Source organism: Lipophrys pholis, assembly GCF_963383615.2.
Source record: "Lipophrys pholis genome assembly, chromosome: 17".
Taxonomy (NCBI): domain Eukaryota; kingdom Metazoa; phylum Chordata; class Actinopteri; order Blenniiformes; family Blenniidae; genus Lipophrys; species Lipophrys pholis.
The window spans coordinates 966,606-993,398 of NC_137643.1; the positions used below are offsets into that span (position 1 = coordinate 966,606).

At 44.7% G+C, this 26,793-nt stretch overlaps 3 protein-coding genes across 3 annotated transcripts; 1 reads left to right on the forward strand and 2 right to left on the reverse strand.

Moving 5' to 3' along the window:
* Positions 1–680: 680 nt before the first annotated feature.
* On the reverse strand, positions 681–4,746 carry LOC308122700 (ras-related GTP-binding protein C-like; the record flags this gene model as incomplete). The annotated part of the gene is made up of 7 exons (XM_080484701.1): positions 681–1,327; positions 1,486–1,655; positions 1,752–1,894; positions 1,970–2,084; positions 3,296–3,495; positions 3,722–3,925; positions 4,576–4,746. The coding sequence occupies 7 exons, from the start codon at positions 4,744–4,746 to the stop codon at positions 1,182–1,184; spliced, it is 1,149 nt and encodes a 382-aa protein (XP_080340827.1). The 3' UTR covers positions 681–1,181.
* A 224-nt stretch (positions 4,747–4,970) lies between these two features.
* Positions 4,971–13,288, forward strand: ppt1 (palmitoyl-protein thioesterase 1 (ceroid-lipofuscinosis, neuronal 1, infantile)). The gene is given in 11 exon segments (XM_080484702.1): positions 4,971–5,060; positions 6,489–6,614; positions 7,237–7,346; positions 8,143–8,214; positions 8,216–8,271; positions 11,041–11,111; positions 11,223–11,325; positions 11,455–11,545; positions 12,068–12,166; positions 12,241–12,312; positions 13,049–13,288. Coding segments are annotated over 11 exon segments (960 nt in total). The 5' UTR covers positions 4,971–5,023; the 3' UTR covers positions 13,172–13,288.
* Positions 13,289–13,750: 462 nt separating this feature from the next.
* Positions 13,751–25,380, reverse strand: cap1 (CAP, adenylate cyclase-associated protein 1 (yeast)). The gene is made up of 13 exons (XM_080484700.1): positions 25,007–25,380; positions 19,847–19,951; positions 19,400–19,500; positions 19,173–19,250; positions 18,927–19,070; positions 17,974–18,059; positions 17,024–17,129; positions 16,763–16,937; positions 16,456–16,634; positions 15,744–15,867; positions 15,140–15,222; positions 14,137–14,280; positions 13,751–14,065 (listed from the first exon to the last, which is right to left on the reverse strand). Exons 1-13 carry the CDS (start codon positions 25,287–25,289, stop codon positions 13,982–13,984), a joined length of 1,692 nt encoding a protein of 563 aa, XP_080340826.1. The 5' UTR covers positions 25,290–25,380; the 3' UTR covers positions 13,751–13,981.
* Positions 25,381–26,793: the final 1,413 nt, after the last annotated feature.

The following is a 26,793-nucleotide window of genomic DNA, read 5'->3' on the forward strand; positions in this document are numbered from 1 at the left end:
CAGTTAGTTTGCATTTTAGAAAAAACTACAATTGAAAAAAAAAAATTCCTCTGCAATAATTAAAAAAGTAATGGATTACCGTCATGAAACGTGATCAATACACTGGTGTGTGTGGCGATGACTTGATTTTTTAAAATAATTTAAATCAGGTGAAGTTCTTTCTCTCCACAAATCAAATATTTACATGGAGATTTGTCGCCATCTGCTGGTCAACTTATGTAATAGATTAATTTCTGTCAAAAACTTAATTACAATAAAATACATATTTAAAAAGTAATTATAGGATATACATATATTCTTACATATATATGAAAACACTTAAGAAATGTATAAATATTCTGTTTTTAAATAATAAGTTTCCAATTTGCAGTATAAATGGTATATAGTATATAAAACTCAGATATTTAGAATATTCAATAAAAAAACAATTAAAAAAACATCTAAATTTAAAGGCCATCAATTCATTCCTTAATTATTTTTTTAAAATCGGTTCGAAAATGTAATTTGTTTTAGCAAATTAATCTTTAAATTTCAAGCTTCATCTGTAGTTTCTGGTGTGAAAAGCTGAAAATCTAAAGAATAAAGATCCTCAAACTGAGAAGTCCTTGTAATTGTTTTATCACATTATCATATGATCAAGTTCTCAACCGAAGCTTGTGAATTAAAAAAGAGACTCGGTAGACAATGAAAAATATTTTATTAAAGATTTTTGTACAATTATAAAATCAGTCCTCTGAGTTTCGGACCTGGTTCAGGTTCTCACGGAGCAGAAGCTCTCAAAGGTTCGGCAGAATAAAGCGTCTTCATCGTTTCCACACTGATAAAAGCAGTGCGACCTCCAGGTTCCTGTGACTGGTACCGAACCCAGGGAGGAGATCCAGAGGGGCTCCAGAGCAGATCCAGAGCAGATCCAGAGAGGATCCAGAGAGGATCCAGAGAGGATCCCTGGTCTCAGGTGACATAAATCACTGAGATTCATGGGAAACATGGTGGTTTTGTGCAGAAAGTAAACATGGCCGACATTCTGATTAAGATCAAAGGTGTGAGAAGAAAGAAGGACCCGGTCGGAACCCTTTGCTCAGTTTGGAGGCGGACGGGGAGATTCCTACGATCTCTCTCCGATCGATCTGCTGCGTCCAGCCCGGAGCTGCACTGCGCCTCAATCCTCTCCTCGTCACGGCTTAAACGTCGTCTCCGTTGAGCGACGCGAACTGTAATCCCGCCGGGTCGTCGGCGGGCGAGCAGACGGCGCCGTCCGCCGAGCTGCCGACTTCGAACACCTCGTGGATCGCTTTCCGGAAACAGTGGAAGTTATATTCTATCAAACCTGCGGAGAGGAAATGACACCACCGGAGAAAAACGTGCAGAAAAATAAGCAATCTACAGATTAGGAGGTTAATCCAGGTTTTTCTTCCACATGAAACACGAGAACCGACTAAACTCTGATCCAGGAAACTGCAGACGAACAGATATTGATTGTTTGACCTTTCCTCTCGAAGCTCTCCTCTCGCAGGATGCAGACCAGCGCCAGGAACCTGGTCACCTCCTTCAGGTAGAGCACCGTGGTGTTGTTCAGCTTGATGATGGCCTGAGACTCGTGGTCGTAGGCGCCGCCGCTGCTGCTGGTGCTGCCGCCGCCGCCGCCCTCCATCAGCCTGACACCCCCCCCCCCACACACACACACACACACACACACACGATGACCTCTCCTCGTCCTCCTGCTCTGAGGATCCAGCCGGAGCGTTTCTCACCCGTAGATGCAGGAGACGTCGATGACCACGTCGATCATGTCGCAGCAGAGCTCGTAGGACTGCATGTCGACGGGGGAGCTGTCCGTGGCCACGTAGATCTTACTGAGCACGTCGAAGAGGAAGGCCTTCTCGATCCCGGAGTGCTGCCGGAGACGGACGGCGTTACGAGAGACAGAAACTTCCCTGGGACCAACGTGGACGGCGGCGGTTTGACCTACAGATATGAAGATGTTGAGGAGGTTCTCCAGCGTCGGGAGCTGCGGAATGAGCTTCTGGACGACTTTACTGAAGGCCTCGAAGATGGAGTGGTCGTAGATGCTGGTCAGGTAAAGGCTGGGAGGAGAGGAAACAAGTTTTAACCTGAAGAAATCAATTCCTCTGGAGTAGGAGCAGCTGAATACGCTCTAATTTAACCTCCAGGGGCCAAACCAACCAAATAATCCCAACAGAACTCATATGGAACGCCACTACAGAGATTCTCTTCTGTTCCCAACCAGCATCACTACAGGCCTTAAAATGGAGCTTCTTCTACCGTCCGCAAAGAAATACTGAAGAAAAGACAGATATGAAAAGTCATCTGGCAGAAGAACTTAATTATTGAACATTTTTAACAGTTTCTTAGCCATAAAATGAAGAGTTAGTTTAACTGTAGGTGATGTATTCTACTTATATTCAACATCACATTTATTCACTGTGAACTTTGTTTTTCTTCTTGGTGTAAAAAGTCACTTCAATTGTAGTAGATAAGATTTGCAGCAGAGCTGTGGTTCCTCTTATCTTAAACATGTTAAAACAAACCAGATCAGTCGCACTCGGTCAACATGTGGAGCCACAGAAGAAAAAGTGAAACGTAACGCGAGCGGCCGAGCGCCACAGACGATGTGGGAGAGCGGTCCAAAGCAAGAAAATAAAAAACTAAACAAAAAGGAAGGCAAAGATTAAAATAAGTGTAAAATGTAGATGAAGACGTGGTCCCAGCAGAGGAAAGAGCTTGATGGTGAGAAATACCACAGAAACACTGTGAAACTCGGAGAACAAAAACTCTCACAGAAGTTTTGATTGAGATGTAATCACATTACAACTCCTCGTGTTTTAAACCCCCAAAGTCCAGTTACGTTTCATAAGCTCTTCAATGCTCCGTTCAGTTTCTGGGGACGGTCCAACACCGCTGGGTGAGCAGCACAGCTGACTTTTCTCAAGTCTTTTTCACGTCGTCATGGAAACGGGGCCTGACCTCACTGACGACTCAGAGTCCGACGCCACACGCGACCGTCCTCACGCAGTCTTTAGCGTCTCGCATTTCAACTGCTTGGATCGTCAAAGAAAAGCCATCAGGCAGTTTTCCTTTTCCTCTGTCCGACCAATCACAGTCCTGATTTCAAATCAGAGCCGAGCTTCTAGTTTTCAGTTTGTCCTCATTACTTTGATTAAAAACACCCAAACTGTCTGTTTTATTAAAGTCATTCAAACTTCTTTGTCTAAAAAATGACGCCGAAGAATTAATGTGGGGAAACGGCGAGCTGGAATCCTTCGCTCCGACTCACCTGAGGTGAACTCTCTCCAGGCCGGCGTCCGCCAGGTCGTCGTTGGCCCTCTGGTGGATGTCCCTCTGAGCTTCGATCTTGTGGTCGTCCGACAGGCCGTCCACCTTGTGGATGAACACCTCGAAGTTGATGTCCGGGTTCACCTTGTAGGCTCGACACACGGTGAGATGCAGCCGCACCAGAGCCTCCATGTAGTCGTCCTGCAGAGACGGAGAGCGTGGACGGCGAGGAGTCACCGCGGTGCGCTCTGCACCAGCGGTGCTTCGTCGGTCTACGTGGAGATGGAGTTGTGTTCCCAGTAGCTCCGAGCACCGCCGCCGTGTGAACGAAGCCCCAAGACTCAACGGAAGCTTCGCGTTTTCACTTGGAATCATTGTACGGAAACAAGCCAGAAACCGTCAGGGAGCGAAGCGCCGGCTCACCTACCTGAGCGTCAATAACGAAGATGAGCGCCCCGGTTCCCTTGAAGATCATCTCGCTGTCGAACGTTGGGTCGAAGAAGTCCACCTGGCCCGGGAAGTCCCAGATCTGGAAGTTGACGAAGGAGCTGCCTGAGACGTCGTCCTTGTAGATTTTGTTGGTGCTTTCCAGGAACAAAGTCTCGTTGGGGGACATCTTGTGGAAAACAACCTGAGAAACACAATACTCACTTACCTTCTGTTAATTATACAACATTTAACACCAAACGTCAAACTGAGATCCAAAACGTTGACTTTATTTACTTCTGTGGAAAATATACAAAATCCACTCAACAATATTAGCTACTTTTGAAATCTTGAGTAGGAAATTATTATTTTAAAATCACGGACGTAGATGACAGTGCAACATGTACTTGAGTATGACAAATCTTTGAATATTAACAGTAATGTGAGTATTTGTAAGACTCATGAAAATCCTATGACACTTTTTTCTGAAAAGCAGTTTTCTTTAGATTGAGTACAATTTAACCAGTGTGACAGAAGCATCTTACTAAGTTTCAGTACTCTTTAGATTATTTTAGTTTATATTATATGCAAATTTGTTTGTTTAAATTAGCTGATTTCGATGTGCACACTTTGATTTCATTCTTAAATATTAAGATGCGTGTCAAACTTTGCTCAGAAATAATAAATTCATAAAAATAGAGTCTAATAATACTATAAATATCAACTAAAGTTGGTGTATTTGATTAATTCTTTATCACGTGAACGCACCGCGTGGTTAGGTTTAGCTGTGAAATATTTGGTGGTGCGTTCACGGACAGCCTGGAGGCTCGGTAATTGTACAACCCGTCGTCGTACCTTCTGGATGGAGGACTTCCCGCTCCGTCTCAGCCCCATCAGCAGGATCCGCGGCTTGTCAGCTGACGTGCTTCCCTCCTCTATCTCCCCTTCCTCTCCTCCGTAGCCAAAACTTTTGGGAAACGAGCCGACGCCGCCGTAACTCCCCGTTAAATTGTCGTCCTCGTCCATCGTGTTGTTGTTGCTAACTGGCTAGCACATGAAGCACAGTGTTTACGTGTCAAAGCGAGGGCTTAAATCAAGACACATCCTCATGAAGCTTACCGTAAAGTTCCCCAGAAAGTTAATCTAACATGATATCGGAGTAGATGTCATTTGGCGGACCGAGAAAAAGCAGAAATGATTCTCAAATAGAACTAACTCAGTCACAACTTGGGTACTTCCGCCCTTTCACGGCTTCGCCCCGCCCCGTTTGATCTGATTGGTTGATGACTCTTGAGTCGGTCATATGATCCGGCGTCCAGTGAAGATCAGCTACAGACACGGTGAGTAATGTTTTCTTTTTTTAGGGCATTTATTACGTTTTAAACGTCAAGTAAGCACATTTTCTTCACAGTGCGCACTTCTTAAGAACGTGTCGTTGATTTGAACCTTTTAACCCGAGTCACCTTCACCTCCTGCCTTTAAAAAAAATTATTTTATTGACGTACTTCCCTGAATCATGTGATATTTTTTAGCTCATTAAAGCTAACGTCAGCATGATTTACTTCATATTAGAGTGTTATAAACATCTATTTACTGTTTATTGTGTGTGCCCCACACGGTGTCGGCTCAGGTAGAAATATAGGAAATATCTGTGGCAACCAGGAAATGCTGGCAGCTTACACTGCAGCACCTTATTCAGAAAAACATTTTCAACTCTTGACTTATATAAATGTTCATAATGGAGACACACGGAGAGTAATGTGTGTCTCAAAACTGACAAAAAGATCAAACATCAGGCAACACGTTTCTTGAAACCACTGTTTATTTCCTCAGTGTTCTATGATTATTATAAATTGTGCAGCAGCAGCAGCCCTGATCTCGATGTTTAACCACGATGTTTGTGTTTTTTATTGATTTTCCAAATGACTAATTATGAAAAAGATAAAGGTCACCAAATATACACACTTTTGAAGTAGTGATGGCTTCCAGATATTTAAAAAAAATAAAAGGATTTTGTTCTTCTAAAAAGCTGTTTTCAAATAGAATATAATTATAAATACAGACAAATATGAGAATAAATGTTAGAATTTAAATCATGAAGGGAAGACTAGTAGAGACGGTGTTGGTGTCGAGTGAATGCATAGATTAATGTGCCTTGTTTAACTTGGTTCTGATCAAAATTCTGCTTTTTTTGTTTGATTTCTTCAGAGATTTTAAACACTAAAACCAAAATCTGTGAAATGAAAGTAAAGTAAAACCCCTCCAGTATTATTGTACAGTAAACCGTTTGTCTAATGTCTCGACACCTCGACCAAATAAACTAAAAGGTTTAAAGCATTTTTCAAGATTTAAATTGTGATAATACAAATACAAACATCTGACCTTATGAAATATTCTAACATCTTTAGATGCTGTTTTTTTAAATTAAGACTTAAAGCTAAAATTATGAACAAAAAAACAAACAAAAACAACCCAGTGGTGATAAACAGTTTATGTCTAATAGATCGGAAATATCTTGAATTTTAAGTGAATTAAGTTGTGGGAATTATAACTTTTCTATTCTGTTCTATTTTAATGAGATGCATTTAATGAATTTACTGACAATCCAATCTGATCCTACAATAAACCTTATTTATCATAAAAGATCTTTTCATTCATTTGAAACAGAAAATTAGTTTTTTCTTGTTTAGTTTAGTATTTTTAGTAAAGTTTGTGCTAAATGAAGTGATAAAGGAGAAACTTGAGTTCTTTCCTGGTTTGTGTTGCAGGTTTGAGGATGAGCGCCGTGCTCCTGTGTCTCCTCCTCGCCGGGGGTCCGGTGCTGCTCGTCACCTCCAACCCCGTCCGGGACCGGGACAACGGCACCGTACCGCTGGTGCTGTGGCACGGCATGGGTGAGTGTGTGCAGGAATAATCCCTGTCAGAGTGACGGATTCAAACACAAAGTACAGAGGCAGGAGTGTCCTCAGGAGGACCAATCTGATCGTCTGAGAGACAAGCTGTCCTCAGGAGGACCAATCTGATCGTCTGAGAGACAAGCTGTCCTCAGGAGGACCAATCTGATCGTCTGAGAGACAAGCTGTCTTCAGCTGGACAAACATGTTCATCACATCAGATGATTGGACTGAAATCCAACAAACTGCCTCAAACTACTTTGATAAAGTGAAATGAATAACTTCAAATACAAGTGAGAAGTTTTGAAATGTCTTAAAGCAGAAGTCACATTTTAATTAGATTATAGTGATAAATCTATACGGAGGGTTACGGTGGTGTCCCTGTTAGGAAGGAGACATCAGGGGACATTAGGAGACATTAGGAGACATCAGGGGACATTAGGAGACATTAGGAGACATCAGGAGACGGACGGAAAAAAATTGCTAGAATCTATTGAATTATATTAAAATTGAAGTTTGAGTCGAAAAGAAATTAATTGAATCATAATTGTGTGTGTGTGTGTGTGTGTGTGTGTGTGTGTGTGTGTGTGTGTGTGTGTGTGTGTGTGTGTGTGTGTGTCAGGCGACAGCTGCTGCAACCCTCTCAGCATGGGATCGATAAAGAAGATGGTGGAGGAGGAGGTCCCTGGTATCTACGTTCTCTCGCTGATGATCGGGAAGAACGTGATGGAGGTGCTGAAGGAGGGAAACACTCTCCTTTTCTCTCTCTCACCTCTACACCTCTTCCTCCATCGACTCACACAGAAGCAACAATTCCAACATTCCTCCGCTCTCTTCTCCTCCTCTCCCCTCCTCTCTTCCTCTCCTCCTCTCCTCCTCTCCTCCTCTCCCCTCCTCTCTTCCTCTCCTCCTCTCCCCTCCTCTCTTCCTCTCCTCCTCTCCTCTCCTCTCCTCCTCTCCCTACCCTCTCCTCTCCTCTCCTCCTCTCCCCCTCCTCTCCTCTCCTCCCCTACCCTCTCCCCTCCTCTCTTCCTCTCCTCTCCTCTCCTCCTCTCCCTACCCTCTCCTCGCCTCTCCTCTCCTCCTCTCCCCATCCTCTCCTCTCCTCTCCTCCCCTACCCTCTCCCCTCCTCTCCTCTCCTCTCCTCTCCTCCCCTACCCTCTCCCCTCCTCTCTTCCTCTCCTCCTCTCCTCTCCTCCTCTCCCCCTCCTCTCCTCTCCTCCCCTACCCTCTCACCTCCTCTCTTCCTCTTCCTCTCCTCTCCTCTCCTCCCCTACCCTCTCCCCTCCTCTCTTCCTCTCCTCCTCCCCTACCCTCTCACCTCCTCTCCTCCTCTCCTCTCCTCTCCTCTCCTCCCCTACCCTCTCCCCTCCTCTCTTCCTCTCCTCCTCCCCTACCCTCTCACCTCCTCTCCTCCTCTCCTCTCCTCTCCTCCCCTACCCTCTCCCCTCCTCTCTTCCTCTCCTCCTCCCCTACCCTCTCCCCCTCCTCTCTTCCTCTTCCTCTCCTCCTCTCCTCTCCTCCCAGGACACAGAAAATGGCTTCTTCATGGACGTCAACCAGCAGGTGGCGATGGCGTGCGACATACTGGCCCGGGACCCCCCGCCTGCAGGGGGGATACAACGCCATGGGCTTCTCCCAGGGGGGGCAGTTCCTGTACGACACACACACACACACACACACACACACACACACACACACACAGAAGGACTCGGTAGTAAATAAGACTTTTTTGATCTTTTTATAGACGTCCACAGAGAAATCTGTCACATCGTGAAGAATTCCTTCTAAAAATAACAATAATATTTTAACGACAGTCACACAACACTGAGAAATATTTCACACTTTTAAGCATTTCAGGAAATAACTAAAGAAAACATACTTATTACTAATACTAATACTAATTTATCTGCATTAAAGGCTCATATTCTGCTAAATCCACTTCCTGAAGGTTCTCCAGCAGTACTACTCGTCCCCATACCTGGACTGACGTCCCAGAAGTGAAGACAGTCTGTCCTCTCTGTCCCTGGCTTGTTCCAGGTTTTAAAAAGTGTGTTGCTCCAAGCAGCCAATCAGAAATCAAACCCTATATAGTGTCATCGGGGGTTTAGCCAATCCCAATCAAGGTAGGCCCTCCCTTTGACTCCTCCCACAATTAGGCAGCTCTGCTCTGGCACATGGCACCACCAGAGGAAGTACTTCCTCCTCTTCCCAAGATGGGCATGTGTGGGCGGAGCCAGTCCAGCTCACACAGACACAGCAGATTCTGAATGCAGCTCCTATGATCCAATATTCAAATAGAGGAAAATCAAGGAGGAGCTAGAAACTTAGAATACTGAAGGTTTCTGGAGCGACCAGACCAGGAGGAGGAGGAGAACAGGAAGAGGAGGAGAACAGGAGGAGGAGGAGGAGAACAGGAGGAGGAGAACAGGAGGAGGAGGAGGAGAACAGGAGGAGGAGGAGGAGGTGAACAGGAGGAGGAGGAGGAGAACAGGAGGAGAACAGGAGGAGGGGGTGAACAGGAGGAGGAGGAGGAGGAGGAGAACAGGAGGAGAACAGGAGGAGGGGGTGAACAGGAGGAGGAGGAGGAGAACAGGAGGAGGAGGTGAACAGGAGGAGGAGGAGGTGAACAGGAGGAGGAGGAGGAGGTGAACAGGAGGAGAACAGGAGGAGGAGGAGGAGGAGAACAGGAGGAGGAGGAGGAGGAGAACGGGAGAACAGGAGGAGGAGGAGGTGAACAGGAGGAGGAGGAGAACAGGAGGAGGAGGAGGAGAACAGGAGGAGGAGAACAGGAGGAGGAGGAGGAGAACAGGAGGAGGAGGAGGTGAACAGGAGGAGGAGGAGGAGAACAGGAGGAGAACAGGAGGAGGGGGTGAACAGGAGGAGGAGGAGGAGAACAGGAGAACAGGAGGAGGAGTTTAAAGGAGACATATCATGCTTTTAAATCCTTCCTTTTTACATATAAATCATACAGTAGTGGTCTATATAAAGTGGAACTGCAATGCTTGGGTCTGAATTCCTCATTATTAGAGCTCCACAGGCCCCTTTTCTACCCCTTTTCTGATGCGCTTCTGAGAGCAACTGGTTTTGGGGCGGTCTCTTCATACCCCGCCTCCTCTCCAGGTTGCAGAGGTGACACTCGGTTCAACTCCACCCTGTTCGGCCATCTTTGTAGTTTGATAGAACAGATACAATTATCTAGCGGCGCAGAAACTTTATATTCACACATTATTTACAAAATGTCAACAACGGAAGATTTGTCCATCCAGCCATACATGTTGGAGCCAGAGTCGGACCCGGCGGAGCCAGATGAAAATGACGATGATGCACCTGCAGAACAACGTCTTCATATGGATGTAACGCAATGGTGTGTTACTATATTTACACTAACTTCTCCATCCATGCCCACTACTACAATACTGCCTGTATTACAACGACTATTTAACACAGAAGTTACATTATAATCTAAAACGAGCACACAGCGCTAACATATGAAGACGGTGCAACTGCTAATGCTAACAAAACAATGACAGGGACGTCTTATCATCACACTTTTTAGCGTTATATACAGCTTACCGAAGTGCTCTGTTCGTCGTCTCCATAGATAGAAGGAACTGACCGCTCAATCAGACCAAGTCTTTCGGCAAATCCTTCTTTATACTGGCGGAGGTTGCTGAAGCAGTCGTCCTTAAAGTGATTCGCGCACACAAAAATGACCTTACCCACAGATGTGGGTACATTTCTGTGAAAAATAAAACTCAACCAGGCACTTCGAAAAGGTTCTGATGCTGGGAGACGGTGTAACGAAGCTTGTGGGTTACTACATCCAACAACCGAACATTTCCACTTATCCTCTCGTAACTTCGGTTGGACTACAAAATCGCAGCGAGAAACAAAAATGGCGGATTGCTCGAAATGTCGATGTCCTAATTTGGCAGTTCCGCTGAGAATACTGTGACGTCATTGTTCAAAAAACGTAATAGAGAATAGAAAAATCGAAACCGATCGCAAAATATGACCAAAACAGAATATAAAGATATCAACGGAGCACCTGAAGAGACTACTTTGAACTTTTCTGTACTTCTAAACACTCTAAATATACAACAAAATGCATTTAAGGGCTAAAAAAGTGGATTTAGCATGATATGTCCCCTTTAAGTGAAACTCCACAGACCTGAACCTGCTTCTTTCACCTCGGATTATATAGAAATATCTTTAATCTTTAATAGACTCTAATGGATCTTCTCTGGACCTTCTCAGCCTCTTATTGCCAGTCGACCACTTGGATCTGAAGACCTGGACCACTTCAGTCTGACTACTGAGTAAACATGAGACCTGGATCCAGTTTATAGTTGAAATGTGGTTAAAATCCACTTCGTCCTCTTGTGACGTTTGAAGGTTTAACATGAGTGTGTTTCCCGACAGACGAGCCGTCGCTCAGCGCTGTCCGACTCCGCCCATGAAAACTCTGATCTCAGTGGGCGGCCAGCATCAAGGTGAACTCCGTCTGTCCCTCGCTGTCCTCCGGCGCCGCTCGCCTTCACTTTCAGGCTCTTTCAGGGGCAGTTGAGTCCCGATGGCTCTCATCAGTGTGTGTGAACCCTCAGGTGTGTACGGGCTGCCCAAGTGTCCCGGCGAGAGCTCCAGAATCTGTGACATGATCCGCAAAGCCCTGAACAGCGGCGCCTACACCGACATGGTGCAGAAGCAGTGAGTTTCCCTCCACTGGGCTGAAAGACTGAAGCACTTTTTAAAACTGAAGCACTTTTTAAAACTGAAGCACTTTTTAAAACTGAAGCACTTTTTAAAACCAAACGACGTTTTGATTCCGTCCCTCAGCCTGGTGCAGGCGCAGTACTGGCACGACCCGCTGAACCACGACCTGTACAGGAAGTACAGCCTCTTCCTGGCCGACATCAACCAGGAGAGGGTCAGTGGGAAGCACACATCACATTATTGATCACATGACTGATCACATTATTGATCACATTATTGATCACATGACTGATCACATTATTGATCACATTGATCCATCACATTGTTGATGTATGACACACGTCATCACGCCACTCAGGAATTATATTTCTAAAGATGCCGTTGAAAGGACATTTTCCCGTCGGCAAACGAACCAAACCTGAAGCTTTTCTGAAAAGAGAAACAAAAACGATGAGTTTTCAAATCGAAGCTGTTAAATATCGACTAGAATGTATTCTTCCACGTTGCTGTTTGTATAAACGCCAGTTCTTGTTTTAATTTCACAATTTAGGAAAGAAATTGGAATTTTTCCATCGATCTTTAACTCGAATGAAGTTCTAAGGAAGGAGACTTTGGTAGTTTATAGAAAACTTATATGTGCTTTATCTTCATGCAAACTGAAATCAGTAATATCGAGGAGATCTCGGGTTGTGGAAGTTGTTTTCAGAACGATTGTTTGTTTGTTGTTGTTGTTGAGGTGGTGAACGAGACGTACAAGAAGAACCTGCAGCGGCTGCAGAACCTGGTCCTGGTGAAGTTCCTGCGGGACTCGGTGGTGGACCCGGTGGACAGCGAGGTAAAGACACCGGCTTCCTGTTCGTCTCAAACACCGACTCAGTCAGAAGCCAAAGTGTGTGACTCTCCTCACAGTGGTTCGGCTTCCTGAAGGACGGACAGGCCAAAGAGACGGAGACGCTGCAGGAGAGCCTGCTCTACAAGGAGGTAACACGCACGCACGCACGCACGCACGCACACACGCACGCACGCACGCACACACACACGCACACACACACACACGCACGCACGCACTTTTCAACAGTGTAGTTTTAATAACATTTAATAATTCAATTCACTTTTAACAGAAGTAACTGAGTACTTCCACAGTGGGAATAAATGAACATTTTCTTCTGCATCTTTTCCAATTAGTTGAATATTTCTGGACTTTACTTATATTTTATAGATACTTTGATCAAATCTTTCAAAAAACAAATATTTAATTTTACTTGTATTCAAAATGTTTACATGTAGTTTCAAAGTAGTTTAATTCTTAAGTAGACGTTTCAGGAAAGAGTACTTTACACTTTTACATGAGTATTTCTTATTACTAAGTGTATTTGTAATCCATTACAATTTAAGGAAGTTAACAGTAATCGGTTTCTTTTTACTTCTGAAATGAATCCTAACTTTACTCTTCAGTACAAGTTCCAGTATAATCCAACCCTAATCTACCTCCTTTACTGAGTAACTGATTACATCCACAATGTCAATGATTAATTTGATCAATAATTTAGAGAATTAGTTTTGTTCATCCTGCGGTTCTTATACTTTGCGATTACATTAAATCCAGTTCATTATAAAGTAACTAATACTTAGTAACTGTACTCAGCGTTAATGTTTAGTTGATGTGACGTGAGTAAAGAGTGGCGTGCAGAAGCTGCAGTTTCTGGTGTCGCTGCAGGACCGCCTGGGCCTCGCCGCCATGGACGCCGCGGGGAAGCTGCTGTTCCTCGCCGCTGACGGGGATCATCTGCAGTTCACCAGAGCCTGGTTCACCTCCAACCTGCTGCCCTTCCTCCACTGAAACACCAGGAGGAGCTCCACCCCGCTTCAACTTCAACCATCTGACAAGTTCATGTGTGTCTGCAGAATTAATGTGAATTCACTGTGTTCATCACTCCAATAAAGACACGACAGAATCCTTCTATTGCAACACGTTTAATGATTCTCCAGAACTCAGGAGCTCGTTTTGGACCCAAAATAAAAGGTAATAGAAATGAGACGATATAAAAGAAGATTGAGCGAGGACGATGCTGCTCGTGTTTCTCAAACTTCCTCAGAGTGGAATGTTTGGTCTGGATCCTGGGGAATGTGGCTTTAAGACGCTGAAGCGACAGATGTGCGTTATTTTTACATCGTTATCCACTATGAACGCTAATCTAGTTGCAGTCAGTGGAGGTGATGGTCGCCGCCGCCCTCGACGGGAGAAACAGCTTTGTTTTTTTAAACAAGTGCTTTGATGGTGATTTGCATATAAAGGATCAGGAAGAGGAGGAGGAGGAGGGATCACTTCGATCCTCATTGGCGACTGAATTTATCTTCGCAGGATGCAGAAAATTTACAAAAATACAGGACGAGAGCGTCGGGCTGTTGGCAAAACTAGTTTTTCTTTTTTGGGACCGAATTGGAGTAACGCGCTGCTCCCGGCTGATTGGCTGAAGGATTTCTGCTCCAGATAAAGCAAAGCAGGCCTCCCATTGGCTTACGGAGCGAGCGCTCTGATTGGCTGAGGGAGGATCTGAACTGGCGGGGCGGGCGGTCAGTCAGGTCGGCGGGAAAACCAAAAAAAAAAAGACAAAATGGGGGTGGAGGTGGTGAGGAGGCGGGCGGGTGTTCATCCGGCGATCTCTGTTGCCGTGGTAACCAGCTTCTTGCCGTTCCAGATGGTCTTGAACTGCTCAGGAACCGGGAGCTCCGTCTAGGAAACACGACGTATGACTTCCTGTTCGAATGGAGCGATTTATTGAGGAGGAGGAGGAAGATACTCACAAACTCTCCGTCTTTGTTCGGGACCAGGATGTTCATCTCCGAACTCTTGGCGCTGATGATCTCGCAGCTCAGAGAGTCTTTGCTCAGATAAACATGGCAGCCGTCTGTCTTGTTGATGGAGATGGTCGGGACCTTCCCCATCACCTGAACGCAGGGCGGCAGAGAGGGAGGGAGAGAGGGAGAGAGAGAGAGAGAGGGAGGGAGAGGGAGGGAGAGGGAGAGGGAGAGCGAGAGAAACGCCATGAATTACTTTAAATCAGAGGCTCTCACACAGTCCAGCTTCATCTCCACTGGGCCGGACCAGTAAAATAACAACATTTAAATTTACACTTGAAGGATTTTCTTTGTTGTGACGCAGAGTATCCCGTGTTTTTTTTTACAAAACCAAAGTAATACTACAGAAAATTACACTAATCTCAACAAAGCCTTTTTTAATGAAACTTGGTACAAAACAATTGCAAAAACGTTTCTTTTTGCTTCTTGTCCACATGTTATGTATATTTTGTAACTTTCTGAGAACATTTCATGATTCACACAAGATAATGTGACTAATTTGCTCTTTAAACTTAATTTCTGCTTCGTGAGAGAAGATAGGAGTTTGACTAAATGTTGCAGTACCACCGAGGGTCAGGTGGGGGCAGTGTTATGGAAAAGACACTTGGAGATGTTTAACAGCGCCGCAGACCAGCGCTGCCTCGACTCTTCCTCTTCAGGTCAAATACTCTAATAAAGTCGACTAGATTGACTCTAATCTGGAAATAAAGATTCCAGAGGTTAGTGATCGCTGTGTGAACAGCAGAATCAACATTTAGCAGCTTTTCCATGCATGAAACAAGTTGGAGTTTCCACTCATTTTTCTTTTCAGTACACGACTAATTACTGAATAAACCAAGTTTTCTCCAAAGCGGTACACGAGTATTTGGGCCCAGAGTGTTTGTGTGCGAGATAAAAAAACAACAACAAAATAAAAAAATCCAGTTCTTGGCGTGAAGCGTCGACGTACCTGAACTTTGACGTCCCGGCAGTTGATGATGTCCACGATGCCGACGACGTCCTCGAACACCAGGCCCATCTTCTTACAGTTATCTGTTCAGAGAGAAACCATATGAACTGAAATCACATTCATCGCTTTGGGAACTATTATACTAAACCATTAAAACGTGACATCTTTAGTATTTAAACGTGTCAGATCTCCACACAGTCATCAGACGGTTAAAAACAGTGTCCAGAAGGAAAATCGCTGCAGTGTGAAAAACGTTTGTGCAACAAGACAAAGACAGGAAACGGTAGGAAGAAGAAAAGCTTTTTGAAATGCTTATCTTGTTTGTTTCTTTATACAGAGAGCTTTTGTCTCTTCATTCATTCACTGAGCTCACTTGTTACCATGCAGTAGCCCCTGCCGGCCACATGGGGGCAGTAAAGCTCCAACATGAAGACGAGCAGGGAGGTTCTAACAGACTGAAACATTCATTCTGAACAAAACTTGATTTGTATTTTAGAAGTTTCCTGGATAAACTGACGATCATCAGGACCGTGTTCTGCTTCGACCTCGGACTTTAAGGAAGTGTTGTGGCGGAAACGAGCCCCGGTTCAGGCGCTGCTCTTACCTAGAGTGATGGAGTTGATCTTGCCTTTGACGTTCAGCGTGCTCTTGTTGCACTTGTAGGCGTAGACGACCTGCTTGAGCTCGGTGTCGCTGATCGCCAGGTCCTGGACTCCGTCGTGGTTCTCCTGCACGTCGGCAGAAACACGAGATGGTGAGCGAAGTGAAGGACGTGAGATTTTAGTTTAGCTGGAATCGATTCAACCAATCATCATCAGGAAGAAGAAAACGGTTCTGATCTCGTCTAAAAGACGACTTGAAGAGCAAAAACTTACAAAACCCACAAGTTCTCCTGTGGACTAACTTATAGACAAAGCTCATCACATTCACACACCATCCTACACTTTATTATTATTATTATGGCATTTCTCTACAGAGGTGAAAAGTTCATGTTGCTTTTAGAAACGTATTTTTAATTCTACATCAGTTTGTCTACTTGTGACGGAGTCGGTTGATAAAGGAACTTTGAGGTGTTTTATTGTGTGACAGTATTTGTTTTACACAAAGTCAAATCCCTGCTGCTGACAAAGCAGCAAATATAAATATAGAAAGTTTATTGATTATTGAGTAAATGTACTCAAATCCAATCAGAGTGTTCGTAATATATTTACATTATATGAGGATATTAATCTGTGGCTTCCTGTTGGTTTGGGATTTAATTGATTTTAAATATTCTGTCTATAGGAAATAAAGCCGGTTCTCTTCTTTGCACTCACCACTTTCCACTTCTTGCCGTCCAGCTCGAACACGGGGGGCAGTGTGGCGCTGGGGGGCGCCGCCGCCGCCGCCGGCCGGGGGGAGGAGAAGGGCTTGGGACCGGTCCGGACTGGACCCCCTGCAGTCCTCAGGGTGGGGTTCTTGTGGGTCTTCTTTTCGTCGCTCACGTGCTTCAGACCTGAAAGAGAAGATGAGAGAATATTTTACCTTCTTGCACAAAGACGTTGGCCGAGATTAGAAATGTTTGGATTCAGACTAGATGAATGACAGACGACACTCTAGAGACCGGTGAGAGTCCAGACTGACCCTTGGTGATGTCCGCTCCCCTGTTGATGGAGGCGAACAGAGCGTTCCGGTCGTCATCGCCACCGCCGCCGCCGGAGGGGCTGCTGATGTCCATGCAGGGGGGAGGGGGAGGCCCGGGGGGAGGTGGAGGAGCACATCCACCAGCAGGAGCTGCAGAGGCCGAGGCCACTGGGCCCTGAGGAGAGAACACCCAGAGGAGTCAGACAGTGCCATCTAGTGCTCACAAGCGGTATTGAGCGCTGAAAAGCAGAAGGCCCTCACAGCTTTGCTCCAGACCAGCCCGGTGGTGTGGTGAGACTTGATGTAGCCCTGCAGGTCAGTCCAGATGCAGAGGTAGGCCTTCACCCAGTCCACGTGGGTCTTGTCCCTGAGAGCAACACACAGACGCCACTCCGTCACCTCCACCTTCAGGGATTTACTGCCTCTGACAGAAAGAACCTGCTTCACACCGGATCAGTGTGGGACTGACCCACAACTCAAACTAAAGAACTGAGGTGATGTAATTTAGAAGAATAAAGTCAAGATTTCCAGAGAAAAACTGGGACAGACGAAGCTACGCAGAGAAGCAGCAGCTCATAAACATCATGTATTTATTTACCAGGAGGTAACTCTAGAGTCTGTGTGGCTCACCGCTGGTTTAAAGACACTTTCACCAATTTAACCTTTAAGATGAGCAGAACAACTCAAACTGTAGATAGTTTGGCTGTAAATACTAAAACTACTTCCTCTTGTACTTGTAATGTTTCATAACTACAATTACAAACTGATTTTTTTTTTAAAATAAATGACTTTTTTTTATTGATTTGTGTGGATTTGGTCTTTTTATTCTTTTTCTTTTTTTTTCTTTTATGTTTTTACCTTTTAGCCATTTTAAGCCTTTTAAAAAAAAAGTTTCTGGCTGTTTTATTTATTCTTTTTACATCCAGGAGGTCTGGATGTAAAAATATTGTGGTGTTGAAATGAAAGAAAGATAAAAAGAAGTTTTAGATGTAACTTCCTGGAGCTTCAGGTTGAACCACTGAGTGTTTGGTCTGTGGCGTCGTCCCTCTAACATGAGATGGTGGGAAAGTGTCTGAGAACGAGCAGCGAGGGGAATAAAATAAAGAGACAAAGTTTCAACACAGGAAGTCAGAGTGCTGAGTCAGCAAGACCAAGAGGAAGGAAAACAGACGAGTCCCGTTGACAGTTAACTTGGCGTCTGATGTACTAACTTCTCCTTGTAATCCTTCAGCACGCGGTTGGTGTAGAACATGGCGGCGTCCTGCATCTCCTTGACGTACGGGCCGGGCTTCGGAGCCTAAACAAACACCAACAAAGAGTTCTGATGAGAGGCTGTGGCGCGTTCAGGGAATCAGGAGGGAAACGGCTTCTAAAGGACTGAGAAGGAGGTTTGGCTCCATGAGAGACACTTCGTAGTGAAACAGCCAGAGTTTTACCAGAAGTGGGCGTGTGAGGAATGAAACCCCTCCGAGGCTGATGTGATGGTTAATTCATGAAATCCAGTCAACAACAAACACTCAGACACTCGCAGTGGAACAGTGACGCTCGCAGTGGAACAGTGACGCTCGCAGTGGAACAGTGACGCTCGCAGTGGAACAGTGACGCTCGCAGTGGAACAGTGACGCTCGCAGTGGAACAGTGACGCTCCGTTAACGGCCAAGAATCCGTCAGTCAGCCGGCGGCGGCGGCGGCACAATCAGAGACGCTTGAAAAGTTCTGTACTTTAATGTTAGTCACCTGCACTTAGGCAGAGACATAAAGTAGACATAGAAAATAGAAATAAAGTAAGTCCTATCTAGGTTTTGGCTGCATACTTGTTATATTCTTAATTTTAATTGGCTTTTTTTTTTTTACAATCTATTCTTAAATTAGTTCATACATTTAACATTTCATGGTATTTTACTATTGTTGCTCGAGCCCCTTACTTTTAGTACTACCTTACTACTTACCTTACTATTATAGCGAAGAAGAGGTGAAATTAGTAATATCCTATGTTCACACTATTTTACTCTCAATTAAAAAATAGAGCAGAAATCGATGAGAGCGAGGACTCGGTCATTTGAACTGTGAGGGGGCGGAGCTTCTAAATCTCCATTTGACACCTTTTCACACAGTGATCATTTTAAATTGACCCGCAAGAGTTAAGCCCCGCCCCCATCCTCACCATGGCGACCCATCCTAGAGCCGGCACGCTCTCGCTGACGGCTGACAGGTGGTTGAAGAGCGGCGAGGTGCGGTTCTGCTCGCGGAAGGCCTGGACCTGCTGGATGGCTTTGGACACAGGCTGCAGGAGGGAGGTGAGGACAGCCTGGGGGACGAGGGGGGGACGAGGGGGGGGACACACCTCAGAACAGCCTCAGGAACTGAAAACAACTTGAAGTTACTTTACTGTGTCTTTGCTAGAACTCACGTCGGACGGCTTCTGGGAGGACGAGGCCGTCCGGATCATGTCCCTCTGGCTGGCGAACGCCTGCTTCACCATGTTGGCCTGGAGAAGAGAAGTATGGTCACATCATCGGTTCTCCTGAGAGAATCTGGTGGCAGCTCAAGAGTTAATCGTGTCTCTGTGTGTGTGTGTGTGTGTGTGTGTGTGTGTGTGTGTGTGTGTGTGTGTGTGTGTGTCTGACCGTGACCTACATGTTTCAGGACGTCTCCTCCGATCTTCTGGCTGAGCGACATGTACTCAGCCAGAGAGCCGCTGACGATCTGGTCGAAGTCCGAGACGATCTTGGAATCAGCTGGAGGGAGAAATATTGAACAGTTCAATAGAACAAGAACCTTTAACTTGGAATCAATGTTAATAATCGCTTCTATGACTTCAGGTTATTAAACGGTGTTAAATAGATGAATTAATCTTTTTCAAAATTAATTAATAAAATGCTTTGATCCAAACTTCACAATGAAAATTCATGTTTTCATTATATTTTTTATATTTTCTTGGTGTTTGACAGATTTGTCCGGCGAGCTTCATGTCTAAACTGACGCGAGTCTATTTCTGCTCCTCGTTACTGGATTATCACACCACAGACTCTATTTCCACCTGATTGGTCCCTTAATGGGTCTGTGAGGGTTCAGGACACCTACCCCCCCCAGCACAGCCTCCAGCGCTGCCTCCGGGGCCGGACACGGACTCCAGGCGGCCCACCGCCACCTCCAGCCGCTGCACCAGACTCGCCAACTCTGCCATACCTGAAAGGGGCAACGGGGGGGGAAGAGGGGCAACAGGGGGGGAAGAGGGGCAACAGGGGAGAAGCATTGAGGCTCCATTCACACACCATTTCATGTGACAACACCGAATCTGTTAAAAAAACATTTGTGTTGCATTTCCACTGCAGCAGTGAAATGAGCAGCAGCACATTGACAACGATTTACCGGATTTTCCAGACTATAGGTCGCGCCTGAGTATAAGTCGCACCAGTCCAGAAATTCGACACAAAGAGGAAAAAAACAAAACAAACATAAGTCGCACGGGACTTTGAGTTGCATTTATTAAGAAATTAATTTTACAAAATCTTCAACCACTCCGGAAAGGCAAGTTACTCAGTCTTGTGGTTTTCAGTGTGAAAATGTCCATCGGTGGAACGTTGGGTCCAACATTCCAGCACAATAGCAGAGTATTTTGATATACAAGTCACTCCCGACTATAAATGGTTGGACCAGCCAAACTATGAAAACAGTGTGACTCAGTCTGGAAAGTCTGAATCTGTGATGCCAAATAATGCTCAACTCACTCCAGGACTTTAAGGTCATAAAATAAAGTATTTTAACTGTATTAAATAGCCTTTTGAATCCTTTAAGTGTCTTATTCTAACGGTTTAGACTGGTCCACCAGTTTTTATTTAAAACATGGACTCTCTTCTAAACCAGCAGAAACATTAAAACCTGAAGAGAAACGGCTTCCTGAAGCCACCAGGTCCCTTTAAAGATCCTGATTAGTGACAACGGAGCCCGGACATTTAATAAGCTCCAGAAGTCGGAGACGCTGTTCTAATGATCATGTTCGGCTCCTCATTAACGCGTCTTGTTCAGTTTCTAACGAGGAGAAGCAGCGGCTCATTAAGTTGTTGTTACAACATCTAAAGAAACTAATCCACACGTTTTAAGGAGATTTTGTACCTTTTCAGCTCAAAGCAGAAACAAACAGTTTGTGTTGTAAAGTCTGAGAGGCGTCGTGGTTCTCTGTGTTCCAGATGTCTAATCTGGGCCTGGATGACACCAGGGACACAGCGGGGGACACCAGGGACAGAGTGGGGGACACCAGGGACAGAGTGGGGGACACCACGGAGCTCTGGATCCTCTGCTGCTTTGGTTTTCATCCATTCAAAGCTTCAGAAACAGCTGAACTTCCTCCTGTGTGACTCAGTTCATTACTGCTTCGTTGGTTTGTCTTTAAGTTCAGACCCAGTTTGAGATTAATCGACTTTAAAACCACGTCTGGTGAAGTAGGCCGGCGCAACGTCGGTCACGTGGACCTGGTTCTGCTTTAAGGAGCTGGATGATGAGCAGATAAACATAATCTGTAAAATATGCTGGGCGAAGGAACATCAAGGCCGGAATACAATGAGTTTGTTCCTAATCTCTTCATGAAGCACATTTTTGAATACGAAAATCTGCACCGTCCACAAACACCAAGTCAATCATGTGGAAAGAATCAAGGTGACCCGTCACACTATGGACTGATGTTTGACATTCATTTCCTAAAGGAAGACCGGAGGACAAAAACAATCAGCAGTGGATTGAGGATTTTTTAAAATAATTTTTGCACAATAAATCATCTTAAAATGACATTCTATACTTTTTTGAAGTGTGTTTATTGTGTTGAAATGCATCTGGTAAGGAAGTATGTTCACAGTCATTTTAATATATACTGTGATAAATTAATTTATATATATCAAAGAAAAGAATTTCACAATATATATCCTTCCTGCACATGCTGCAAATCATATCAATATAGATTTTAATCCATATCGGCCAGCCCCAGAAAACAACCGATAAATGAAAATGTGATTTGATTTGAAAGGTTGTGGTGTGAACGGAGCCGCTTCCTGGTTCAGAGTCCTGTTAGGTCCTGAAAGGTTGAAACAGGTGGTGACATGCAGGTGAAGGAATGCAGGTCACCGAGTTACAACACGACGCCTCACCGTGTACACAGGCTACGTAAAACACCAGCAGCACAGCCATATTCCAACATTCTGGGATTAACAGACATTAATCCCAGTCTGGTATAATCTTAGGTCTGGAGTAGTCGCTCACTCTCACCTGCAGAGGAGGAACATGATACGAGACGGCTGTAATCTGAGCCTCAGGTTTGTTCACCTGGTGGATCCAGAGCTTCACTTTCACCTCAACCAATCAGCTCACTAATACCCACCTTCTCTAATCCCTTCTGACTCGGTGGCCTTTCACACAAATCAAGTTATGCGTATATATTTTTGTAAAATTCAACCATTTTGCAATGAATAAATTCATTATTAAAACAAAGTGCAGATAAATGAAAACACACTGGCAGGTTTTATTTGAAGCAGCATCAAGATTAGATTGTTATTGAATAATTCTGCTATTTAAACAGAAATAATAAGAGGGTTGGTAGTGAAGATAACATCTTGTTTTGTTAAAGAGTTAAAAGAACCCAAGAGGATCTTTATTCATCACACTGGACAAAGCTGCTCAAACTTTTCATATCAAACTAGTTTTAGCTTCTTCAATGTGGTGAAACTTTAGTGTTGGTTAAACGGCACTTTGACGTCGTCCGGTAACTCCGGGAAGAAACTGACTGAGACGAGGCCTTGAGGGCGAGTTGAGGGACGTGGAAGTGGCGTTTAAAGTTCACCTGCTAGAAACCACGACCTGCGTGAGGAGCGGCAGGCTTTACACGGCGACGCCTGTTCAATGAGTCACCATCAGGAAAAACAAAAAAAAGAGGCTGCAGTGAGTTAATGACATGTAAAGTTAAACTCTCCCTGAGGTTTTCTTTCCCACATTGTCCGAGAGCAAACGATGAGTCAGCGGTCAGCCGCCACCTGACTCACCAGGAAGGGAGTGGCACTCCCCAGGTGATCTAACCTGCCGTTTCACGACACAAACAAAGCAACTGTGGAAAACTGAAGGCCTCAGCGCGGAGCTGCGTCTCCCTCCGCCGGCTCCGTCTAAACGCTGACCGTGGAGGAAACTCGCTCCAGAGACACGACGGGCGCCAAGAAACATTCTGAGGCGGCGCAACGCGGAAAACTGAGAGTTCAGGGCAGAAAATGACTTAAAAATACACAAATCACACTCAAATTTATTAGATTTTCTTTGTCCGAGTGAAAAAAAAAAAAAGATAGAATAAAACTATTTTTGCAGCCACTAGTCAGCGCTGGAGGAAATCAGAGGCGGTTTAGAGTCTTTAAGACTTCGTTTACACGACGTTTAACGGAAAAACTCAAAACTACGTTGAGCTTCAAGTCACTGAAAAAACTACTTTTCTGAAATAAAAGCACAAAATTGATGATTCTGCCTCTCTGGTAGTTTTCCATCATTTCTTTGGTTGTTTTGGGCCTCAGTGGAATTTTTGGGATGATGTGGTCCAGGTGAGACGATCTGGTCTCTGGGGGGTTGACCTGCACGTCCTCTGGTTGTTGACCAGGTTTGTGAAGCTCTGCATTTCTTCTGGATTTTTTTCAAGCGTCTGCACTCGAAGTTGTGTTGCATTTCTTTTGTTCTCACATTTAATCACCACATGTGGGAGTTCAACGTGTCATTTCACATGTTTTTGTGTATATATTCATTAAGTCCTCTTAATTATCAATGTCTGTGTTGATCCTCATGAATTTTGCAGTTTGTGTTCATGTGTGACTTCCTTCCTGTTTGTGGTAATTTTGCACATTTCTATTCTACTTTTTACCATTTCTTGTTTCCAACTCATCTTTATGGCAGTTTGCATTTGGTTTCAGTGTTTCTATGATGATTTTAAAAGTCTAAGAAATCTGCATCTCCTCTGGGTTGATTTGAATCTCTAGAGGTTCCTGGATGCAGCACGAAGACGTCTTCAGTCTTAATGCGTGTTAAACTTGATGTAGGTCAAACTGCAGCAAGTAAAAGCTGCAGCTTTAACTCCTGGACCAACTGACTGCAGTGATGGAGTCCGGAGGGGTGGGGTGGTGGGGTGGGGGGGTGGGGTGGGGGGGTAAACAGGGTCCCTGGAACTGGATGGGGGGGGGGGGGGTTAAAGGACATTAAGGAGACAGCATCTGACCCGATTTTAAACTATTTACCAGAAATACTAACACAAAGTGATCTGAAGTAGGCCTCCTCCTCCGGCGGGCCCGGGGCTCTCAGGCCGCTTCAAGCCGCCGCTCGGAGCTCCATCTCCGGCTTCAATCACAGCTAACGAGGCTAACGGCTAATAGGAAGCCAAGCCGGGTGGATGTTACGGAGAGTTCCGCGTCCCGGCCAAATAAAGTCCACAAGAGTGAATTATTCGTGAAACACCAGCAAATAAACGTCAACTTGAAATATAAGGTATAATAAAATACAAGATGTTTCTTTACGCCACAGGCCCTTCAGTTAAAGAGAGGATTCTGGGCTGGGGAAGCAGTTTAATAGGGGGACAGATTGTGTCGTAACACCCAAACGGCGACGATGACAGCGAGCCAACGTAACTCTGTTCAAAGTCTCTCTGTCGCAGCGACATCAGCTCAGATTAGACTTCACGGTGGAAACACGGTTAATGAGCAGAGGGGTTATTTTCTAACCCTCACTGGCGTTTTTAGGTGCATGTCTGCTGACTGTTTGGGTATTTCCTGGATTTTACACACACACACACACACACACACACACACACACACACACACACACACACACACACACACACACACACACACACACACACACACACACACACACACACACACACACACACACACACACACACACACACACACACACACACACACACCCCTCCCTGAGTTAGCTCAAAAAGCAGAACTCCCGACATTTAACCGAGTCTGCACGGATTAGACATTGAAATGTGGGAGATGGATGAAATAAATGTCAGAATTCGAGTGCGCATCACGCGGATTTGAATGAATAATTTGTGAATGATCCGGTGCCGCGCGCGCCGCCGCGCAGGCTGCCGGACGCGGCGACGCGCCGCCGCCGCTTCCTCCTTTTTCCTCTTTTCCTCCTTTTTCCACCTCCTGACATCCATACGAAGCTCACGAACCCCCGCAGAGCGTCACAGCACGCCACCACCTCCCTCCTCACCTGCTGAACCGGGTCGAGCAGTGATTCTTGGTTCCGCCGCTTCGGGAGTGTGCAGCCGTGCAGCGAGCAGACGCAGACGCAGACGCGCTGTCTTCTGTTCTTCCTGGATGAGGCTGAGTTTCCGTTTCCGCCCCGTTTCCGCCCTGATCCCGCCCTCCGCCGAGTCCTCTTCCATAAAAGGAGAGAGAGGCCGAGAGAAAGAGAGAGAGAGAAACAAGACTTGAATCTGCAGCTGTTTGCCTGCTGCAGGAAAACATCTGGATCTGCTCCGACAGGCTGTCATGACTCTGCAGCACACACACACACACACACACACACACACACACACACACACACACACACACACACACACACACACACACACACACACACACCAGTCTGCAGAAACACTGCAGGAAAACCTGCATGTTTTTCCTTTCCTGACGTGTCTCGCCGTGTCACTGCATCATCTTCCACCCCTCATCTTGTTTCAGAATAAAAAACGCTCAGAGTTCTATAATCACACTTTTGTGCACCAATTCTCACACATGCAAAGAAAACACTGGTGTAAACTCACTACAACACGTTGAAAACATTCACTGACATGTGGAGACCAGGGTTGCCTGTGGACGTTGTGTCTGTTCATGTCCTCCTGGTGGTTTGGTGTCTTTACGCTCATTTTGAATCTTTTTTTAGTTGTGCCTCTTTATTTCATTATGAATCTGAGATTCACAGACAAAACAATACTGGAGATCTGTATCATAGTACAATGATATCACTTCAACTGCCCTCAATCACAAGTAAACGCGCTGTTTTAAAAGAAATATTAAAATGAAAGTTTTTGTTTTTTTTAAATATCCGTTAGTCACTAGACAAATTACAGAAGTGTATCTGTGACATGCAGCCTGCTTTTGTTGGAGCTGTACAGACATTTTATCATGACGCTGCAGATTATATCTGAACCCTACATGCATCTATATTTAGTTTGCATGGTCATTCTGCAGAAACACTGCAGGAAAACTCCCAAAGGGCCCACTCGGTTCGCTGGAAGTACTTTCTTCATACCTATACTATAAATGCAGTGCAGCTCTGTTCCAACATATCTAAGTATTTTATCTGTGTGGTAAATTTACTCTCATTTCAACTTTTTTCCATCTCTGCACACTTTTCCAGGTTGGTTTTTGCTTTTTTCATTGTTAAATATACATATATACATATGTACTTCAAGTTAACTGTTGTCATATAAGAATTTCCACTCATTCATATTTGTGGTTGTTTTGTACATCTTTAGATACCTAGGTTGAGAGAATACTAAAAATATACCCAAGTAGATCACTAGAACTGCACCGTCACACTCTACTATACTTTTCAGCCACATTATTAGCTGGTATTGCAAAGTATCTGCATGAAACATTGAAGTGTAATCAAACTCTGCAGCCAGCTGATTCCAGTATAGATAAGTATAATACATCTTTGTGTGTGTGTGTGTGTGTGTGTGTGTATCTATGTATGTAAGAGATGGAAGGAAGTAATTATTTACTTGTGACAAGGGGTGAGAGTAAATAAGTTTTTACTTCTTCTCACTCCTTTTCGAATATTCAGCTGACGAGGTTTTTCTTGATTTATTTTATATTATTACTGTTATTCATTTATTTATTTACTAAGAGGAAAACTTTGTTGTTTATTTTCTTTTTTTCTTATTGTTTTTGTACCTTATATTCGAAATAAACATTTCAATCAATTCAATCAATCAATCTTTAGTTATAAAGAATAAATATTGTGACAAAATGAGGGAAAATCTTTGTTTT